The 18,884-nt window shown below is 43.2% G+C and overlaps 1 protein-coding gene across 2 annotated transcripts in view; it reads left to right on the forward strand.

Moving 5' to 3' along the window:
• Window positions 1-978: 978 nt before the first annotated feature.
• Window positions 979-18,884, forward strand: part of dnah7 (dynein, axonemal, heavy chain 7) — an 816,199-nt gene continuing 798,293 nt past the window's right edge. For both annotated transcript variants that reach the window (XM_085985836.1, XM_085985837.1), the window contains exons 1-4: window positions 979-1,261; window positions 11,041-11,100; window positions 14,489-14,573; window positions 17,608-17,764. In XM_085985836.1, the coding sequence (XP_085841962.1) occupies window positions 1,199-1,261; window positions 11,041-11,100; window positions 14,489-14,573; window positions 17,608-17,764 (365 nt within the window). In that variant the 5' untranslated portion in view covers window positions 979-1,198. The remainder of the gene's footprint in view (window positions 1,262-11,040; window positions 11,101-14,488; window positions 14,574-17,607; window positions 17,765-18,884) is intronic.

Here is an 18,884-nt window from a genome sequence, read left to right on the forward strand (position 1 = left end):
AGAAATGCACAACTGGCTGGGAAGAGGAGTTAGGGTGTGAAGACTGTGTGCAGTTCTAAACTTGTACTTCTCGCAATCTAGTATACTGTATTCGCTGCTCACGATGCGGTCTCCTCTACATTGGGGAGACCAAATGCAGATTGGGTGACCGCTTTGCGGAACACCTCCGTTCAGTCCGTAAGGGTGACCCCGAGCTTCCGGTCGCCTGTCATTTTAATTCACTGCTCCATTCCCACTCGGACCTCACCGTCCTTGGCCTCTTGTATTGTTCCATGGAAGCTCAACGTAAACTCGAGGAACAGCACCTCATCTTCCGATTAGGCAGTCTGCAGCCTTCCGGACTCAATATCGAGTTCAACAATTTCAGATCATAACCTCGGCCCCTATTACATTTTTTTGGTAATTTTTCCACTCCTTTCCCCCCCCCTTTCCTTTTGTTTCTCTCACACCTGGCAGCTATCTCTTGCCCTGCCAGTACACTTTACACCTAATCTCAGCCTATTACCATCTCGTCTAGCTTCTAATACCTTTTATTGTCTCTTTTACTTCTTTTGTTTCTTTCACTTCTTTTGTCCGATCGCAGCCCTGCCTTCGATCTATTTTCTTTTCTTTCCAGTTTTGAAGAAGGGTTCGACCCGAAACGTCAACTCAAATTTCTCTCCACGGATGTTGCCTGACCTGCTGAGTTTTTCCAGCATTTTCTGTTGTTATTTTAGTACCTACCGTCCTGTATCCCAAGAATAAATCGTACATAATTTTTCAAATTAAAAGTGCCATTAAAAGGGCCGATAAAAATAAATGTGTGGCAATTGGCAGCCTTGGGATTTAGTTTTTCTCAGAGAATGAACGAAATCCACCTGGTGCCTCTTGGGGCGGTGAACAGCACCGAAAACCAGTCGCGCAACCTGTGCCGCCGGAGGCCTCTTGCTTCTCCGGAACCTTCTCGACAATCGTTACCCTGGAAACCGAGTTGCCATTTTCAAACAGTGCTGAGCATGCGGGAGCGGGCTTGAAGACTTTCACCAGACAACTTCCACAGCGGGGAAACCCTGATTTCAATTAATGTCTGATAAAAAATACAAGGCGTTAGCTAGTTGCGGCCGAGCAACTTGTCATCCCAAGTATTGAGTGGGACCGCTGTTGCTAAGCGACGTCCTCGCCCCAACAACACTGAAGACTTTAATCGGCGGGGCTGCTGATGGAGGATTCCTCGCTTTGTCAGTGCCTCAAGGAGGCACTGGATCCAGAGGCAGAAAAGCGGGTAATTACTGCACAGAAAGTCCTGTGATATTTTAATAATAGTCCTAATGTTCAGACTAGGATCTGGAAGTGACTGAAAGTTACCCGCACTGTTCGAAGGAACAATGAAACGCATTTGACAACAGCACTGATTTAAACAATTTACAATTTATTTCACATGAATACAAAAATGCCCATTTAAAAAAAAGAGAAAATATCTTATTATTTATAGCACAATTTTGAAATTAAAATTCACTTTCTCAATTGAATTGACGTTCAAAGTTGATATAAAATTACATTCCTGTTGCTAAATATGTAACAACAAACTGTATCACATGAATATTTTTGTAACAAATTTTGCTAAGTTACTGTTGCATGTTCCTTGCATGAAATGGGAGCCAGCTGTTCACAGGGCTTTGTCAAGGCTTCCATTTGTCTTTTTATGAAATGTGAATTTTATTCCACCCCCGAAGTAATGGCCCGGAATTTGCGGTCAGCGGCGAAGCAAAGGCGTTTGCTGCTGGCCTCGAAGAAAGCTGTCCATCTCGATCTCTGTGAGAAGTTTGCCTTTTTCTACGTGTAAGTGATTTCACTGCAGTATAAGGGGGCTCCCCTAGTGCGATCTGCTGTGCTGTCAACAAGCTGTCTAAGCAGCCAATCACAATGCAGAATTCTCACAGACAGGGAACCAGGAAATGAGGGCCTAGAAATTGAGTGGGCTTAGCGCCCATTTTGCGGCGCTAGAGGGCATTGCGCTGGACTTACAGCCGGTTTTGAAATTGACTAGGGCCCAACATCGGCGTTACACCGGTAGCGCTGCGCCGGCACCGATGACGTCATCGGTGTGCGCAGCGTCCCGGTTGCCGTGGTGACGGGCCCCAGCGCCGAAATTCAGTTGCGGCCGCCTCGCCCGTGGCAGCCGCAACTAAGACTCTGGCAACAGAGTCTTACACGACTTTGCGCCGGCGCATAAAGGTGGAGCGGCGGCCGGCCGCTTTCCCGCCGGCCGCCTGCCCGCACCTCCCTCCCCGGACTCCCCCACCCACCCACCGCGGAACAGATGCTTCTCGGCTGCGAGCCCGGCACTTGCCCGAGGTGCCGGGCTAATTTTTGTGGCGATTTAACCGGCCAGCGGGCGGGTGCAGGCAGCTCCTCCTTAACTGAAGGAGGAGGCCTGCACTTCCCGAGCCTGCCGCACCGCATCGGGCGCCGCAGCGCCGGAATAGCGCCGCAGTGCGGCGCGTAGCGCCAGTTTTCAGGCGCAAACAGCCTTCAGTAGCGCCGGCAGCCGTTTGGGCGCGGCGCTACTGAATTTTTGGCGCGCACAGCGCGACTTAGCACCGGCGCTAAATTTCCGGCGTTAAGCCCCGGCGCAGCGCAAACTCAATTTCTAGGCCGAGAAATGCTTTTATTTGGACAAAAAAAATATTACAGCCAGCAAAACAAAGATTGGGGCTCTCAAATGGGGATCAGGTAGAACCTAAACAAATGTTTTTATAATTTTTTTTTGGTTGCTTAAAAATTGAAATTTTGTTCATAATGGAGAATTTTGACATGCCACAAAATTAAAATTATTTTTTCAGGGCTATAACATTTGTTTAGCAGTCAATGTACTCTTAAAAATCCAGTTACACCTAATCTAACAAGGCCTAACATTTAATGGGGTATTTAACTGCGATATTGGCGCGGAAAAGCCCAAGTTTTGTCAGTTTCACTCATTTCACTGATTACACTGATTGCCGGCAATGGGGGAGGGGCCACAGCGAAGCCAGTGGTGGAGCAGTGAATGACTGACCGCAACTTCAGGATTTCCACATTAGGATGTGCATGCGCTAAATCCTAATGCTGTTAGTTTGCCGTTATTACCCACCACAAATTCTGGCCCATTATATACTCTATTGTAAATAATGCTGTAATTACTTCCAAAAAAACCATTCATATATTTCTGAAGTTAACACATCAACCATTAAAATCTGTGTTGCAGTTGTATTTGTAGGATTTATGTCTATTCATTCCATTTTAAGAGTGATGACTGACTTTTTAGTTGCCAGCTCATGAAGAGGCCAGTCATTGTTAGCGTGGAGAGTAGTTACGTTTTTGAAAAGCATTAGCTACTGCAATTTATGAATAACATGAATCTATAAACAATGCTATTGTGTATAAATTAATTCTTGCAGCTGCCTTGTTAGCAAACACTTCATTTATTTCAATATGTGAATTGTCAAAGATGATTTTGTTGAGGGCTGCCTTAGCATGGGATAATCAAAGGCTAGAGGGCTGCCAATGCCTGGGATGGCTGAGAACTGGCACAGCGGAGCAGAGCTCTGTAGTGGCAGTGGGGGTCAACTAAAGGTGGACAGTAGCATTTACCTACAAGAGAGTGCATATGTCCTGGGGAGGAAACCAAGTTGTACAAATATTTCCTGTGTGTAAACAACAGGATTTATAATTCTCACCCCCCACTTTTCAAGTAGTTATGCAGCTTAAGAATCGTGAAACTGATTATCAGTTCAGATTTCTTCTAGTAAGAAAATTGAATTGGTGAGAAACTAATCCAATGAAAGGAAACCAAAAAATGCATCCTTAATTTTTCCTTCACGGGTAATATTCACATCCGAGTGGGATTAGACTAGATGACTCGTGGAGGAAAACACTGGTGTAGAATTGATGGACCAAATGGCCTGCTTCTGTGTTGAATCACTATGATTCAATGACTAAGTGCTCTTAATAAACATTTCTAAAGGAGGAAATAAAGACCTACATCTGCTAACAGTGGCACTGAGAGTACCAGTCCACATTTCAAGTTGCAATTCTTAACTATCAAGGTCAGATCTTTTTGTTACCTATGTCTACAATTAAACTCAAGGGTTTAATTTATGGGTTCAAGCCCCAGTCCAAATACTTCTGCATTATGCTGGTACTTCAGTGCAGAACTGATGCATTAGCCTAGAAATTCATTCGCGCTGGCCTGCTGGTGCAAACTGGGCACAGAGAACGATCATTGCGTCTGAATGGATAAGTCAGATGCCCATCAAATATTGGGCCTCAGGCCTCATTATCTTCGAACTGCCGATCTCTGGATACCTAATGAGTGTCCCCAGGCAGCTTGCCGGAGAAAAGGCCTCGAAGATCGGGCTGGTGTGTCACCAGCTGCGGCCATAAGGTAAGTCCTTGAAGGGGACCGGGAGATGGGACAACCGGGAAGCGGGGTAACTTAGAGGGAGGGAATTGTTGATTGTAAAGGAGGGTAGCATTGGCTGGAAGCGTGATGGCGGTGATTGGGGGGCGAGGCGGGGTGGGGTAGGGTGGTGGCCGTGATTGTGGGGGGTGGGGTGTCAACGTCGCTATCAGGGGAGGCAGCAGTGGCCGACAGTGGCCTGTGTGGTTTTAATGTGGGGTTGGGAGGACCACTCCTGCTCCACATTCAGGTAAGTATTTTTTAACAAACTTAGCAGAAACAACGGCCAACAGTAAAGAGGGTCAAAGTGCAGAAAAATATTAAACAGACAAAGTTGAAGGCACTTTATCTAAATGCATGTAGCATTCATAACAAGGTGGATGAATTAATGGCACTAATAGAAGTAAATGAGTATGATGTAATTGCCATTACAGAGACATGGTTGCAGGGTAACGAAAGCTGGGAACTGAATGTTCCAGGGTACTCAACATTTAGGAAGGACAGACAAAAAGGAAAAGGAGGTGGCGTAGCGCTGTTAATAAGGGATGAGATCGGTACGGTAGAGATAAAAGATCTTGGCTCGGCAGATCATGATGTAGAACTGGAATCAGTTTGGGTGGAGCTAAGAAACAGCAAAGGGCGGAAAACGTTGGTGGGAGTTGTGTATAGGCCACCAAACAGTAATGGTAATGTAGGGCACAGTATCAATCAAGAAATTAGAAGTGCATGTAACAAGGGCAATACGGTAATCATGGGGGACTTTAACCTACATATTGACTAGGCAAATCAAATGACCACTAATGGTGTGGAGGACAAATTCTTGGAATGCATGCAAGATGGTTTCCTGGATCAGTATGTGGAGGAACCAACCAGGGAACAGGCTATTCTGGATCTGGTACTGTGTAATGAGAAAGGGCTAATCAATAATCTTGTGGTAAAGGGGCCTTTAGGGACAAGTGACCATAATATGATTGAATTTTATATTAAGTTTGAGAGTGATTTAGTCCAATCCGAAACTAAGGTCTTCAATCTAAACATAGGAAACTACAAGGGTATGAGGGACAAGTTGGCCATGGTAGATTGGGAGACTACACTAAAAGGTATGAAGGTGGATGTGCAATGGCTAACATTCAAGGAAATAATGCATAATTTGCAACAAACATATATTGCTCTAGGGCATAAAAACCCAAAAGGAAAAGTGATCCAACCATGGCTAACAAAAGAAATTAAAGCTAGTACAGGAAATTTTGTGATATCTGGCACCAACGGGACCGAGCTGTTGCCGTTCCCTCAAAACTGCTGGACACACCAGCGTTAATGTTGAAGCATACGGAGCTTTTCATCTCCGTATCTGACAACAAACACTGTTGCTTAGCAACAGCTTCTAAACAGTCGGCCCGTACCTTGGAAGCATCGCTCTGAAGCTGTTGCTAAGTTACAGAGACTTTGCAGAGCCTGACTGTTGAAAAAAAAGCCACGAGAAGAAAAAAAACCTAACAAAACGGCTCCTGATTTTTGCCGGTGGCTCGAGCTTGCCGGACATTTAGCCTCCAGATAACACAAAGTTTCCTGTATTAAGTCAAAGGAGGAAGCTTATAAAGTTGCCAGAAATAGCAGTCAGCAAGGGGAAACCAAGAAATTGATAAAGAAAGGGAAATGGAATATGAGCACAAACTAGTGAAAACATAGAAGATGAAACATAGAAACAGAGAAGATAGGAGCAGTAGTCAGCCATTCAGCCCCTCGAGCCTGCTCCGCCATTCAATGAGATCATGGCTGATTGTCCAAATTCAGTACCCTGTTCCTGCCTTCTCTCCATATCCCTTGATCCCTTTAGCCTTAAGAAATATATCCAACTCCTTGAATATATTTAATGAATTGGCCTCCACTGCCTTCTGTGGCAGAGAATTCCACAGGTTCACCACTCTCTGGGTGAAGAAATTCCTCCTCATCTCTGTCCTAAATGGCTTACACTTTATCCTTAGACTGTGACCCCTGGTTCTGGACTCCCCGACCATCGGGAACATCCTTCCAGCATCTAGTCTGTCTAGTCCTGTTAGAATTTTATAAGTTTTGATGAGATCCCCTCTCATTCTTCTAAACTTCAGTGAGTACAAGCCCAATTGACCCAATCTCTCCTCATACGTCATTCCTGCCATCCCAGGTATCAGTCTGGTGAATCTTTGCTGAACTCCCTCCATGGCAAGAACATCCTTCCTCAGATAAGGCGACCAAAACTACACACAATATTCCAGATGTGGTCTCACCAAGGCCCTGTACAACTGCAGCAAGACATCCTTGTTCCTGTACTCAAACCCTCTCGCTACGAAGGCCAACATACCATTTGCCTTCTTAACCTCCTGCTGCACCTGCATGCTTACTTTCAGCGACTGGTGCACAAGGACGCCCAGGTCTCGTTGCACTTCCCCTTCTCCCAATCTATTGCCATTCAGATAATAATCTGCCTTCTTGTTTTTGACACCAAAGTGGATAACCTCGCATTTATCCACGTTATATTGCATCTGCCATGCTTCTGCCCAATCACCCAACCTGTCCAGATCATACTGGAGTTTATCGGTATCCTCCTCACAGCACACACGCCCACCCAGCTTTGTGTCATCTGCAAACTTGGAGATATTACATCTAGTTCCCTCATCCAGATCATTAATATATATTGTGAATAGCTGGGGTCCAAGGACCGATCTCTGCGGTACCCCACTAGTCACTGCCTGCCACTCGGAAAAAGAGCCGTTTATTCCAACTCTTTGCTTTCTGTCTGCCAACCAGTTCTCTGTCCAAGTCAATACCTTGTCCCCAATCCCATGTGCCTTAATTTTACACGCTAATCTCTTAAGCGGGACCTTATCGAAAGCCTTTTGAAAATCCAAATACACCACATCCACTGGTTCTCCCTTATCTATTTTACCAGTTACATCCTCAAAAAATTCCAGTAGATTCGTCAAGCACGATTTACCTTTTGTAAATCCATGTTGACTTTGTCCGATCCGGTCACTTTTTTCCAAGTGCTCTGCTATTACATCCTTTATAATGGCCTCTAGCATTTATAAAATATAAAATATAAAAACAGATTTTAAAAGCTTCTATAGATATGTGAAAAGGAAAAGACCTGTGAAGGTAAATGTAGGTCCTTTACAGTCAGAGACGGGAATATTTATAATGGGGAATGAGGAAATGGCAGAGAAATTGGGCCAGAGCTTCGGGTCCCCACGGGTGAGTACGCACTGGGTACTCACGCGTAGGCCCAACGAAAGTGCTGGTTTTGTGCATGCACTGCGCATGCGCGGGAAACCGGAACTTCCGTTCCCTTAAAGGAAGGGGTTCACACGTCGAATGCGTGTGCCGGAGAGGCAGCACGTTCACCTGGAACTTCCATTTTTTTTGCAGCTTTCTCAGGGAGGGTAAGTCTCCAGCAGCTACACTTTTAAAAAGCAGTCGCAAGGCCTGCTTTTAACAAGGTAAGTGGTGAATTAAGTAAAATTAAAAAAAAATTTCCACAGGTTTATTATTTTTAAATACTTTAAAAAAAGGTAAGTTTATTTTTAGCCCTGTTAGAAACTGTAATTAATTTTTTCAAAAATTTAAATTATTGTTTAAAAGTTATTTTATGTAATTTATAGTTATTTTTAAAATGTATTAAAAAAAAAAATTATTTGAAGTTTTAGTGATGTTTTGGGGCTGAATTGTATTCATAGTTTTGACAGGTCTTCCTGTCAAATCTATGAATACCGATTCCCTGCTACCATTGGCTCTCCATGGCCCACGTGATCCCAGGGGACGCATGGAACTAACTCCGCCCCTGGGCACGCAAGCACTGCGTGCCGGCAGTTGGAGGAGGCCCAGGATCGGAATCCCACACGGGCCCACAGCACAACGGCCAGCGTGCTAGGTAAGTGCAGGTCGGAGGTTTGCACCCGCGGAAAGCCTCCGACCTGAATTTCTGGGCCATTAAATAAATACTTTGTTTCTGTCTTCATGGAGGAAGACACAAAGAACCTCCCAGAAATACGAGAAAACCAAGGGTGTGGCGAGAATGAGGAACTTAAAGAAATTATTATTAGTAAAAAAACAGTACTAGCAAAATTAATGGGACTAAAAGCCAATAAATCCCAAGGACCGGATGACCTACATCCTAGGGTTTTGAAAGAAGTGGCCATTGGGATAGTGGACGCATTGGTTGTCATCTTCCAAAATTCTATAGATTCTGGAACGGTTCTTGCAGATTGGAGGATAGCAAATGTAACCCCGCTATTTAAGAAAGGAGGGAGAGAGAAAACGGGGAACTACAGACCTGTTAGCCTCACATCAGTAGTTGGGAAAATGCTGGAATCTATTATAAGGGATGTAATAACTGGGCACTTAGAAACTAATAGTAAGATTGGGCAGAGTCAACATGGATTTATGAAAGGGAAATTGCTGTTTAATAAACCTATTGGAGTTCTTTGAGGATGTAACTAGTGGAGTAGACAAAGGGGAACCAGTAGATGTGGTGTATTTGGATTTTCAGAAGGCCTTCGATAAGGTCCCACACAAGAGGTTGGTGAACAAAATTAGGGCACATGGAATTGGGGATAATATACTAGCATGGATTGAGAATTGGTTAACAGATAGAAAACAAAGAGTAGGGATAAATGGGTCTTTTTCAGGATGGCAGGCTGTGACTAGTGGGGTACCGCAAGGCTCGGTGCTTGGGCCCCAGCTATTCACAATCTATATCAATGATTTGGATGAGGGGACTAAATGTAACATTTCTAAATTTGCTGATGATACAAAGCTAGGTGGCAGTGTCAGTTGTGAAGAGGATGTGAAGAGGTTTCAAGGGGATCTCGACAGGCTCAGTGAGTTGCCGAGAACATGGCAGATGGAATATAATGTGGATAAATGTGAAGTTATCCACTTTGGTAGAAAAAATAGAAAGGCAGAGCATTTCCTAAATGGTGAAAGATTGGGAAATGCAGATGCTCAAAGGGACCTGGGTGTCCTTGTACATGAGCCACTGAAAGTGAATGTGTAGGTGCAGCAAGCCATTAGGAAGGCATATGGTATGCTGGCCTTCATTACAAGAGGATTTGAGTACAGGAGTAAAGAAGTCTTACTCCAATTATATAGGGCCTTGGTGAGACCACACCTGGAGTACTGTGTACAATTTTGGTCTCCTTACCTAAGGAAGGATATACTTGCCATAGAGGGAGTGCAATGGCGGGATTGTCGTATGAGAAGAGATTGAGTAAACCATGCCTGTATTCTCTTGAATTCAGAAGAATGAGAGGGGATCTCATTGAAGCATACAAAATTATTACAGGGCTTGATAGGGTGGATGCTGGGAGAATGTTTCCCTTGGCTGGGGAGTCTAGAACCAGGGGCCACAGCCTCAGGATAAAGGGTAGGCCAATCAGGACTAAGATGAGAAGAAATTTCTTCACACAGAGGGTGGTGAATCTTTGGAATTCTCTGCCCCAGAGGGCTGTGGAGGCTCACTCATTGGGTATATTCAAAATGGAAGTCGATAGATTTCTGACTAGTAAGGGCATCAAGGGATATGGCGATAGGGCCAGTGAATGGAGTTGAGGCTCCTGCTCCTATTTCTTATGTTCTTATGACAGCGGCCTGTGTGGTTTTAACGTGGGGTTGGGAGGACCACTCCTGCTCCACATTCAGGTAAGTTTTTTTAACAAACTTACCTTTCTGGTGGCAACCTGCAGCAGTCCATTTAAGGCCTTCCTGTTAGGCTGCATGTAGACCTGGTTCACCTCAATGCAGCTAGCTGCATCAGGAAAACCAATATTGCAGAGGGGGCCTCAAACAGCATTGGGCTCCTTAGTTGCATATGCAAAGAGTCGCAGGCCTTGGATGCCTGTTTTCTTGCCTATACCAATATGGCGGGCGAGCTTCCAACTCATAATGAGCGTGCGCTTGCTGCCTGCCATATTGGAAGCTTAGGAACCCGTTTAGCGCTCGAAAGACGGACAGAGCGCCACTCAGTTTCTAGGGCATTGTCTCACGGATGAAACGTTAAACTGAAGCCATATTTGGCTGGATGTGACAAATCCAGTCGCACTATTCAAAGAAGAGCATTCTGGCCAACATTTATCCCTCAACCAATACCACCAAAAACAAATAATCTGGTCATTTATCTCATTGCTGTTCCTGAGGCCTTGCTGTGTGCAAATTGGCTGCTGCATTTTCCCGCTTAACAACAATGACTTGCTCTTCAGAATAATTAATTGGCTGTGAAGCATGTAGGGATGTCCCGAGGATGTGAAAGATTCTACAGAAATGCAAATTTGTTCCATCTTCCATTCTTTCTTTTGTTCTTCCTTTCATCAGTGTTGAGCTTTCTTAAACTGGGCTAGCCCACTGAAACTGAACCTGAGCTGCCAATATAAGTCACTGCTTATTAGAATCAATCCTCAAGTTCCCAGAGATTAAGGGTGTTGTCTGACACTTGTGCTGCAGTCTTGTCTCTTTCGTTTATTTTTGATGCTACATAATTTCTTGTACATTTAGTCTCCCGCAAAAATGAACTATCTGATTTTGTAATAGTGTATTACATAAAATATAACCATTTGAAGCTAATAATTTGATATTTTTCTTGCTTTTTACAGACACACAATAAAGGAAAGCTGCCTAGGAATGCAGTCTCATTTTTGCCTCAATTACCTGCGGTAATATACCTGTAGATAAAAGTCTAATGCAATATAACATATTCTGGACGTAGAACATAATGGCAAATTATTTCTCAATAAAATTGAAGCACCGCATCACATTTATAATCTTTCAGTGTGATTGTTGTCCTGCATCAATGATCAGGAGCACTCGGACAGTATAACCACTGTTGCCAGCAAAAAAGTGGAGCAAAATGGAATAAAATTATTACCCCATTAAAAACAGATATTATACATGAAGTGATTTCAAGGAAACAATTTAAACGTAGAGTTCTGATGACCCTTTTAATTTCCTTGAGTTTCACTCTTGCAGTTGTTTACCATGCCATCCAATTCTCTTAATTAAATTTGTATCACAATGTTACCCAAATACATATTGAGTTACAAGATAATTAACATAAGTCATGGCTCACGATGGCAGATTCTATTTGCAATGATTGCAGTACATATTCAACTATGAAAATAATTGAAATGTAGTATTTGTAGCCCCAAAAAATCAATTCAGGGAACTGTTTGGATGAAGTGCCATAGACACAGTGATGTTCCGAGGAATTCTCTGCAGATAGTGAAATTCCTCACCCATCCTTTTTCTAAACTTAAGAAAGAAATGAAGAGGAGCGTATTGGGCAGAAAAAAGTAAAATAAGTGAACACTTAAGAGGAATGCACTGGAGTGGTTTAAAAAAAACCTAGGCTGTAATTTTCCCCTAAAAAAACGGGTGGGTTTGGAGTCTGGGGGCAGTTAAAGTATTAAAAATGGGATTCCCGACCTGATCCCACTCCAATCCGCCCACTTCCGGTTTTATCGGAGGTGAGATGGCTGATGGGCGGGGGGCGAGCAACCAACCCACTCCCAGGGGGCGGATCGTCAATTTAAATATTATAATGAGGCTGGAAGCCTCTTTTTTTCCCCCCATTTTGCATTTAACTGCCTGTGGACGGGTTTCACACAATTCGGGAAACTCGGCAGTTAAACAGAGGTGGGGACTGCTGCATCCAGGAGGTAAGTGGCTTTATACCTACCTCCTGCATCCAGGAGGTACCGACCATACCCACCCCCTGTGATTGGAGACTCCCCCACGAGGCCTCCAATCACCTTCCAAGGCTTCCCCCCCCACTCCCCCAACAATGATGATGAGGCCGGCCAAAATCTTCTCTCCCTCCTTGCCGATCCCAGGCCAACCCCCAGCCCCGATCCTCGGCCGACCCCCAGCCCGAATCCCTGGCCGCCCATGGCCCCCCCCCCCACCGCGATCCCCAGCTGACACCCCCCGATCCCTGCCCGACCCTTCCCCCCACGATCCCCAACCGCTGCCAATAATCTCTCCCCCCTCCCGATCCCTGACCCCTGCCAATGCTCTTTCCCCCCTCCGATCCCCAACCCCTGCCAATGCTCTTTCCCCGTCCCGATCCCTGACCTCTGCCAATGCTCTCTCCCACTCCCGATCCTTGACCCCTGCCAATGTTCTCGCCCCCTCCCGATCCCTGACCCCTGCCAATGCTCTCTCCCCCCTCCCAATCCCTGACCCCTGCCAATGCTCTCTCCCCCTCCCAATCCCTGACCCCTGCCAATGCTCTCTCCCCCTCCCAATCCCTGACCTCTGCCAATGTTCTCGCCCCCTCCCAATCCCTGACCCCTGCCAATGCTCTCTCCCCCATCCCAAAACCGGCCCCTCGCTTCTGAGGCTTACCCGCCTGTAGCCAGCCAGATTGAGAGGCTGGCTGGCTGCAGGCGGGAATCCGAGGCTTCACATTCAAATCAGGCCCTGCTGTTAAAGTCAGCAGGGCCTGCGGGAAACCCGGCCTCCCGGGTTTCCTGCCTGCCTTGGAGGCCCCCCCGCCTCCAACTTGCCTACCTGGAGAAAATTCTGGCCTTGTTACATTAATGGGCCAAATCTTGCTGAAGCAAGGCATTTCACGGCTTATGCCGTTGGTTAGATTTTTTCCTGCACCATTCAGTTCGAAAAAAAATTGTGCCTTCACTTGCGAGCTGATCACTGTGTGGCAAGGGCAACAATGCATCTGGGACCAACAGTGTATCCCCTTAACCAATGTGATTTAAGGATTGAGAAAGAACCAGAGGAACAACAGAGAAGGAGGATGAATTAGAGTGGATGAATTAGCCAAATCAGGTAAATAAAGAGAGGGAAAGAAAAACTGGATTAAAAGAGAGAGAGAAAAAAGAGACAAAGGAAAAGTAAGAAAAAATGTAAAAATTTGAAATTTTAAAAATCTGTATGATGAATTGACTGCATACAGGAATGAGATTGAACAATTTAAATTGTTCCCTTTCTGCACCAAAGAGGTTGATTGGCATTGCATTAACCCAATTATCAAGTTGTTAAATGGGGACTTGAGCTCTTAATTATAAGTCCTAACTTTCTGTGGCGAGTTTAATGGGGAATTAATGTGCAAATCCAGCAAGTTCTTAAAAATAATGGGGAGGCAAAGGGCGAGATGCCGTTTGTGCGAAGCAAATGGCATGGTGGCGTAAATCGACCAGCAAGTTGGCATATCTCTTAACGCGCAAATTCGCCAGCAAATTCAGGGGATTATCAACAGTGTGCATCGTGAACATGCTGTAATTTTTCCTGCAGGATTTGGCCAATTATGTTTTGTAACTAATGCATCTTTCTTTGCTTTGTTTGCTGGTCTGACTCTGAGACTTGGCTATACCGTCCCCTTGTGCTACATTGTACTCCATTTGTATCTGCCTGGGGCCGTTGCTGTGCCTATCCTCAGTCTCCCATTGTCTCTGGCGCAACCATGCTGTCTTTCTGGCTTTTCTCGTATAACAAAACAAACCTTTTAAAATCTCTAGCACATGCTCTACCACTACACCACAGCTGGAGGGTCAGTGGTGTCCCAGTAAGACACACAAGATATTTTTTCCCGAAATTATAGGATATAAAATGCACATATTTTGAAACCTGTAATTGTTATTCGGCACTGAAAAAGTGAAAATATTTTCAATAGTATTATTTTTTCTCTGTGCATCTATAATAGGCTTAAATCTTTTTTTTAATAGACACATATGAATTTTCTTCTCAAACTATTTCAACCTATTATAGATGTAACACAGATATGAATATTAGTTGCTAAATTCAGAAACTTAAAATAATGCTACCTTTAAACTGTATTGCTTTGAAACATTGTACATTTGTTAAAGTATATATAATATATAGCCTTTGTTTAACGTATAAATATAACAATGTTTATTAGTGTAGAAGTAATTGTATTGGGGAACTTTTATCAGCAGTATAACTGCTTAGTAAATATTTAAAAACAACCTCCTATAGCACAACAGATATTGCACCCATAATGAGAAATCGTTTCTAAAAGAAAATGACCACTGTTTTTAGCAATATGTTTATTGTACAACTTTTCAGAGTCGATCCAAGCCATTGTGGCAGTCAGCCTCACCTTCTTTCTTCCTACAAGCAGAGGATGAGGATGAACAAAATGATTTATCAAGTGAGTTTGAAGCCCAATTGTATTTCATTATAATGAATAGAGAATCACACTCATAGGGTATTCTCAAGCATGTCAGATTTTATCATTGTTTTTTCCATCAATCTTCTTGGACAACTACTATTAGATTAGATTATTTTGAAAGTTTTTACTTAGTTGATAATCATAAAGATTTGACACCTTCACTCCGAGGGGCACTGGCACCAGTACTGGGACAAGAAGGAGCTGTATCGATGGGACAGGCTCCACCTGAACCTAGTGGAAAGGGTAAGACGGGGGGAAGGATGTACAAGAAATGAAACAAGCCTAAATATAATCGAAACAGGAAAGGAGAGCGTAGGACAAACTAAACTAAGGGAGGACATAAATGGCCAGGGAATAAATAGAGTTATAGAACAGGAGTGTAAAAAGATGGTTAAAATTGAAGTGAGAGGAACTGTTATTAAAAATGAGTTAAACTGTCTGTACTGCATTGCACAGGGTAAAATAATAATAACATAATAAAACAGGAGAACTGGAGGCAATAATACATTGTGAGGAACCAGGTATAGTAGGGATTATGGCTACAGAAAAAACAGGACTGGGAATTAAACATTGCAGGGTATAACATATTTAGAAAAGATAGAGAGGGAAAAAGAGGGGGTGGAGTAGCTGTACTTATTAGAGGTAACATAATGGCAGTAGAAAAAAGTGACACAGCCATCAGAAAGACAGAAATAGAATCCATGTGGATAGAGATAAAAGATAATAAAGGACGAATCACACTAATAGGGGTAGTCTACAGACCACCTAATAGTGGAAGGGAGGTGGGGGAAGAAATATGCAAACAAATTAAGGAAATGAGTAACAAACATAGAATAATAATCATTGGGATTTTAACTACCCCAAAATTAATTGGCCAGAAGAAGTAGGTAAAGGGGATAAGGGAATGGAGTTCCTATAATGTGTAGAAGACTCCTTTCTAACCCAGTATGTAAGAAGCCCAGCAAGAGAGGATTTGCTACTGGATCTGGCAATAGGGAATGAACCAGAGCAGATAGAGAAGTAAAAGTAGGGGAACATCTAGGCAATAGTGACCAGAATATAATACGGTTTAAGATAATAATTGAGAAGGAAATAAGTATGACAAAGACCAGGGTAATAGATTGGAGACAAGCTGATTTTGAGGGGCTGAGAATAGAACTTGGGAAAACAAATTGTACAACAATATTGGCAAACAATGATATACACCAGCAATGGGATACATTTAAAATGATGTTTAACAGAGTCCAGAAAAAAATCTATTCTGCTAAAAAACAAGAACAAACTAAACACTAATGAGACACTATGGATGAATAAAGACATACAGGAAAAATTGAGGGTAAGGAAAGAGGCATACACTAAGTATAGGGACAGCAGGGGAGAGCATGACGAGGGAGAATATGAAGAGATTATGCGAGAAGTCAAAAAAGCAATTAAGAAGGCAAAGAAGAACTATGAAATTAATTTATTAAAGAACATAAAAGGCCTTTGATAAGGACCACATAATAGACTAATGGATAAGATCAGAGCATGCAGAATTAGGGGACGAGTAGCAGAATGGATTATAGCTAGCTGGCTGCGAGACAGAAAGCAGAGAATAGGGTTAAAAGGTAGCTATTCAGAGTGGCAGAAGGTACGAAGTGGGGTGTCACCTGGATCAATGCTGAGACTACTGTCGTTCACGTTTTATATTAACGATTTAGACTTTGGAATCAAAAACACAATTTCTAAAATTTGCAGATGGCACCAAATTGGGGGGATAGTCAATATTGAGGAGGACTGCAACAAATTACAAGAAGACATTAATAAACTTGCAGAATGGGCATATAATTGACAAATATATTTCAACATAGATAAGTGTGAGGTACTACATTTTGGTAAGAAAAATAAGGAGGACACATATTACTTGTAAAATAAGAATCTAAATGGGGTAGAGGAGCAAAGGGATTTGGGAGTACAAATACATAAACCACTAAAAGTAGTGATGCAGGTTAATAAGGTCATAAAAAAGCAAACCAAGCACTAGGGTTTATTTCTAGAGAAATATAATTGGTAGAGAAGTTATGCTAAATTTGTTTCGAACCTTGGTTAGAGCACATTTAGAGTGCTGTGTACAATTCTGGTTGCCATATTATAAAATATTATAAAAAGGACATAGAGGCACTGATGAGGGTGCAAAAAAGATTTACAAGGATGATACCAAAAATGCGAGGTTATATCTATCAGGAAAGGATGAACAGGCTGGGTCTCTTTTCTCTTGAAAAGAGAAGGCTGAGGGGTGACCTAATAGAGGTCTTTAAAATTATGAAAGGTTTTGATAGAGTAGACAGAGAGAGAGGGCTGGATTTTACCTTTCGGTGCGGCCTAGGGGCGGGACAGCTTCCTTCCGGATTCTGATCCCGCCCCCAACGACGTCTGACACACAGACGCTATTTTGCGTCAATTGGCCTTGTTAAGCCCTCTCTGCGTTTTGCCAGCCAATTAGGAGAAAGCCGGTGTCAGATGAGGTCAGTTGATAACGCATCATCTGCCGGTTTTCTTAAAGGGGCCACGATCAATTTTTTTTGACAGGTGATTTTTCAGTGTTTGACAGCATTGAGGTGCTGCAAATACTGACATTCACTGTACAAATGTGAGCCCTTGCACCCAGGCTCTCCAGTGACTCCCTCCTTAAGCTAGAACAGATGGCAGGTTTTGTTCCAGTTTTGGCTCCAAAAGATGACACAGATCTCTGGCCAGCTTGGCATTATCTTGCTCTGGAAAATTTCAAGCTGACCAACTTTTCTTGATACCTCCTACCCTAACAATATTTTTAATTAGTGTCTCATATTCATAATATTTCCAACACATGATAAACAGTTGGGTTGCTAAAAGGTCATTTAAAGTAGCCATTTATGAAACTGAGCAAATTGAAATATTAGCTTTACTGTTAATTTTAATCTCTGAATGACAGAGGTGAACCATTGCAATCTACTTAAAAATGAAAACAATAACTTCAACAAATTCTTGATCACAGGGGGTTCACCTCCCCAGAAACGCAAACGAAGCAAAGCTTGGGAGTCTGGAACTTCTGGTTTTAGCTCCAGTGGAGGAATTCGGTCAACCCCTGATGGATTTTCCCAACCAAAGAAGGATCGCGAGCAGTTTAGAAGTACTCTAGTTAATATCATAATGTAGGTACATATTCTGTTCATGATGTGTTTAATCTTGCTGTAAAATGTGTTTTTAATACAAGACGGTATGATGGTGCAGTAGGCTAATGTTTCAACATGCTGTGCTGTAGAGCTGTTGGCCACAAGTTTGCTCCTGCACTTTCCCTATATGGAGATTTCCTGATTTCCCGACATCCAATCAAATAGAAGTCCTCAGTAGACCAAGTGCTTTCCCAGGGGAAGGGGAAGATGTTGGAGCACAAATGATCCCAGGTCACTGTTCCTAAGGCCCCTCTGGCTCCACAATTTCACAACCACAAAAATGGGTATGGAATTTCTTCTGCTGTAAAATTTCTCCCCCACCTTGGAAACAAGAGGATTGAAAATGGGAGAGCTAGTATGACCAGGAGAGGTGCAAGAGATAGAGTTGGCTTTTACAGTAAAATTAGTTAATGCAAAAGTCCTGTGAGATTAAGAAAGTTACTCTAAAGCCCAAATTTGCAAGACCTGCACAATCTGTGGTGGGATTGTTTAGCTGCCTGGCCCAAGTTAGCCTATATTGCAGTGCGAAGACTAGCAAATTTTGTATGGTCGGTTTATTTGAATAATTAGCATAAACGCCCAGCACAGCTTTGGCCTTGTGACAGCACCTAGTTTAATAGTGACATGCAAAATCTGACCAAGTAGGTGGCTGCATATAAGGGCAATTTATTGATTCCAGGTACAAATAAGCATTGAATTTAAAAGATACTTTATAACTCTTTAACAACCAGCTTGTACAGTTTCAGATTAGTTTCACGGTTATGTGAAGCACAAGAATTCTGTTGCAATGCAAAGAGGAATTATTTCTAGCACCATATAAATATTCTGCATCAAATAATAGTCACAGTTGCTCTTGTATAATTAGATATTGGGCAATATGGGCACACTCCTGAATGTAACAAGGTTAAGTTACCAGCAGCACTGCTGTACCTGCGAGAATATGTAAGATAGTTCCAAAACTTCAAACAAAAACATTAAGCACAACATGGAACGGATACCTGAGGCTCACAAACTGCCTAAGGCGCCCAGAGTTCCTCAGTGATGGTGGTGATGCAAAGGGGCCTGGGGAGCTTGGTTCATTAGATCCTGACTTCATTGC

The sequence above is a fragment of the Somniosus microcephalus genome, chromosome 4, assembly GCF_052327205.1.
Source record: "Somniosus microcephalus isolate GS21.2 chromosome 4, FLI_Smic_1.0, whole genome shotgun sequence".
In the NCBI taxonomy this organism is placed as follows: domain Eukaryota; kingdom Metazoa; phylum Chordata; class Chondrichthyes; order Squaliformes; family Somniosidae; genus Somniosus; species Somniosus microcephalus.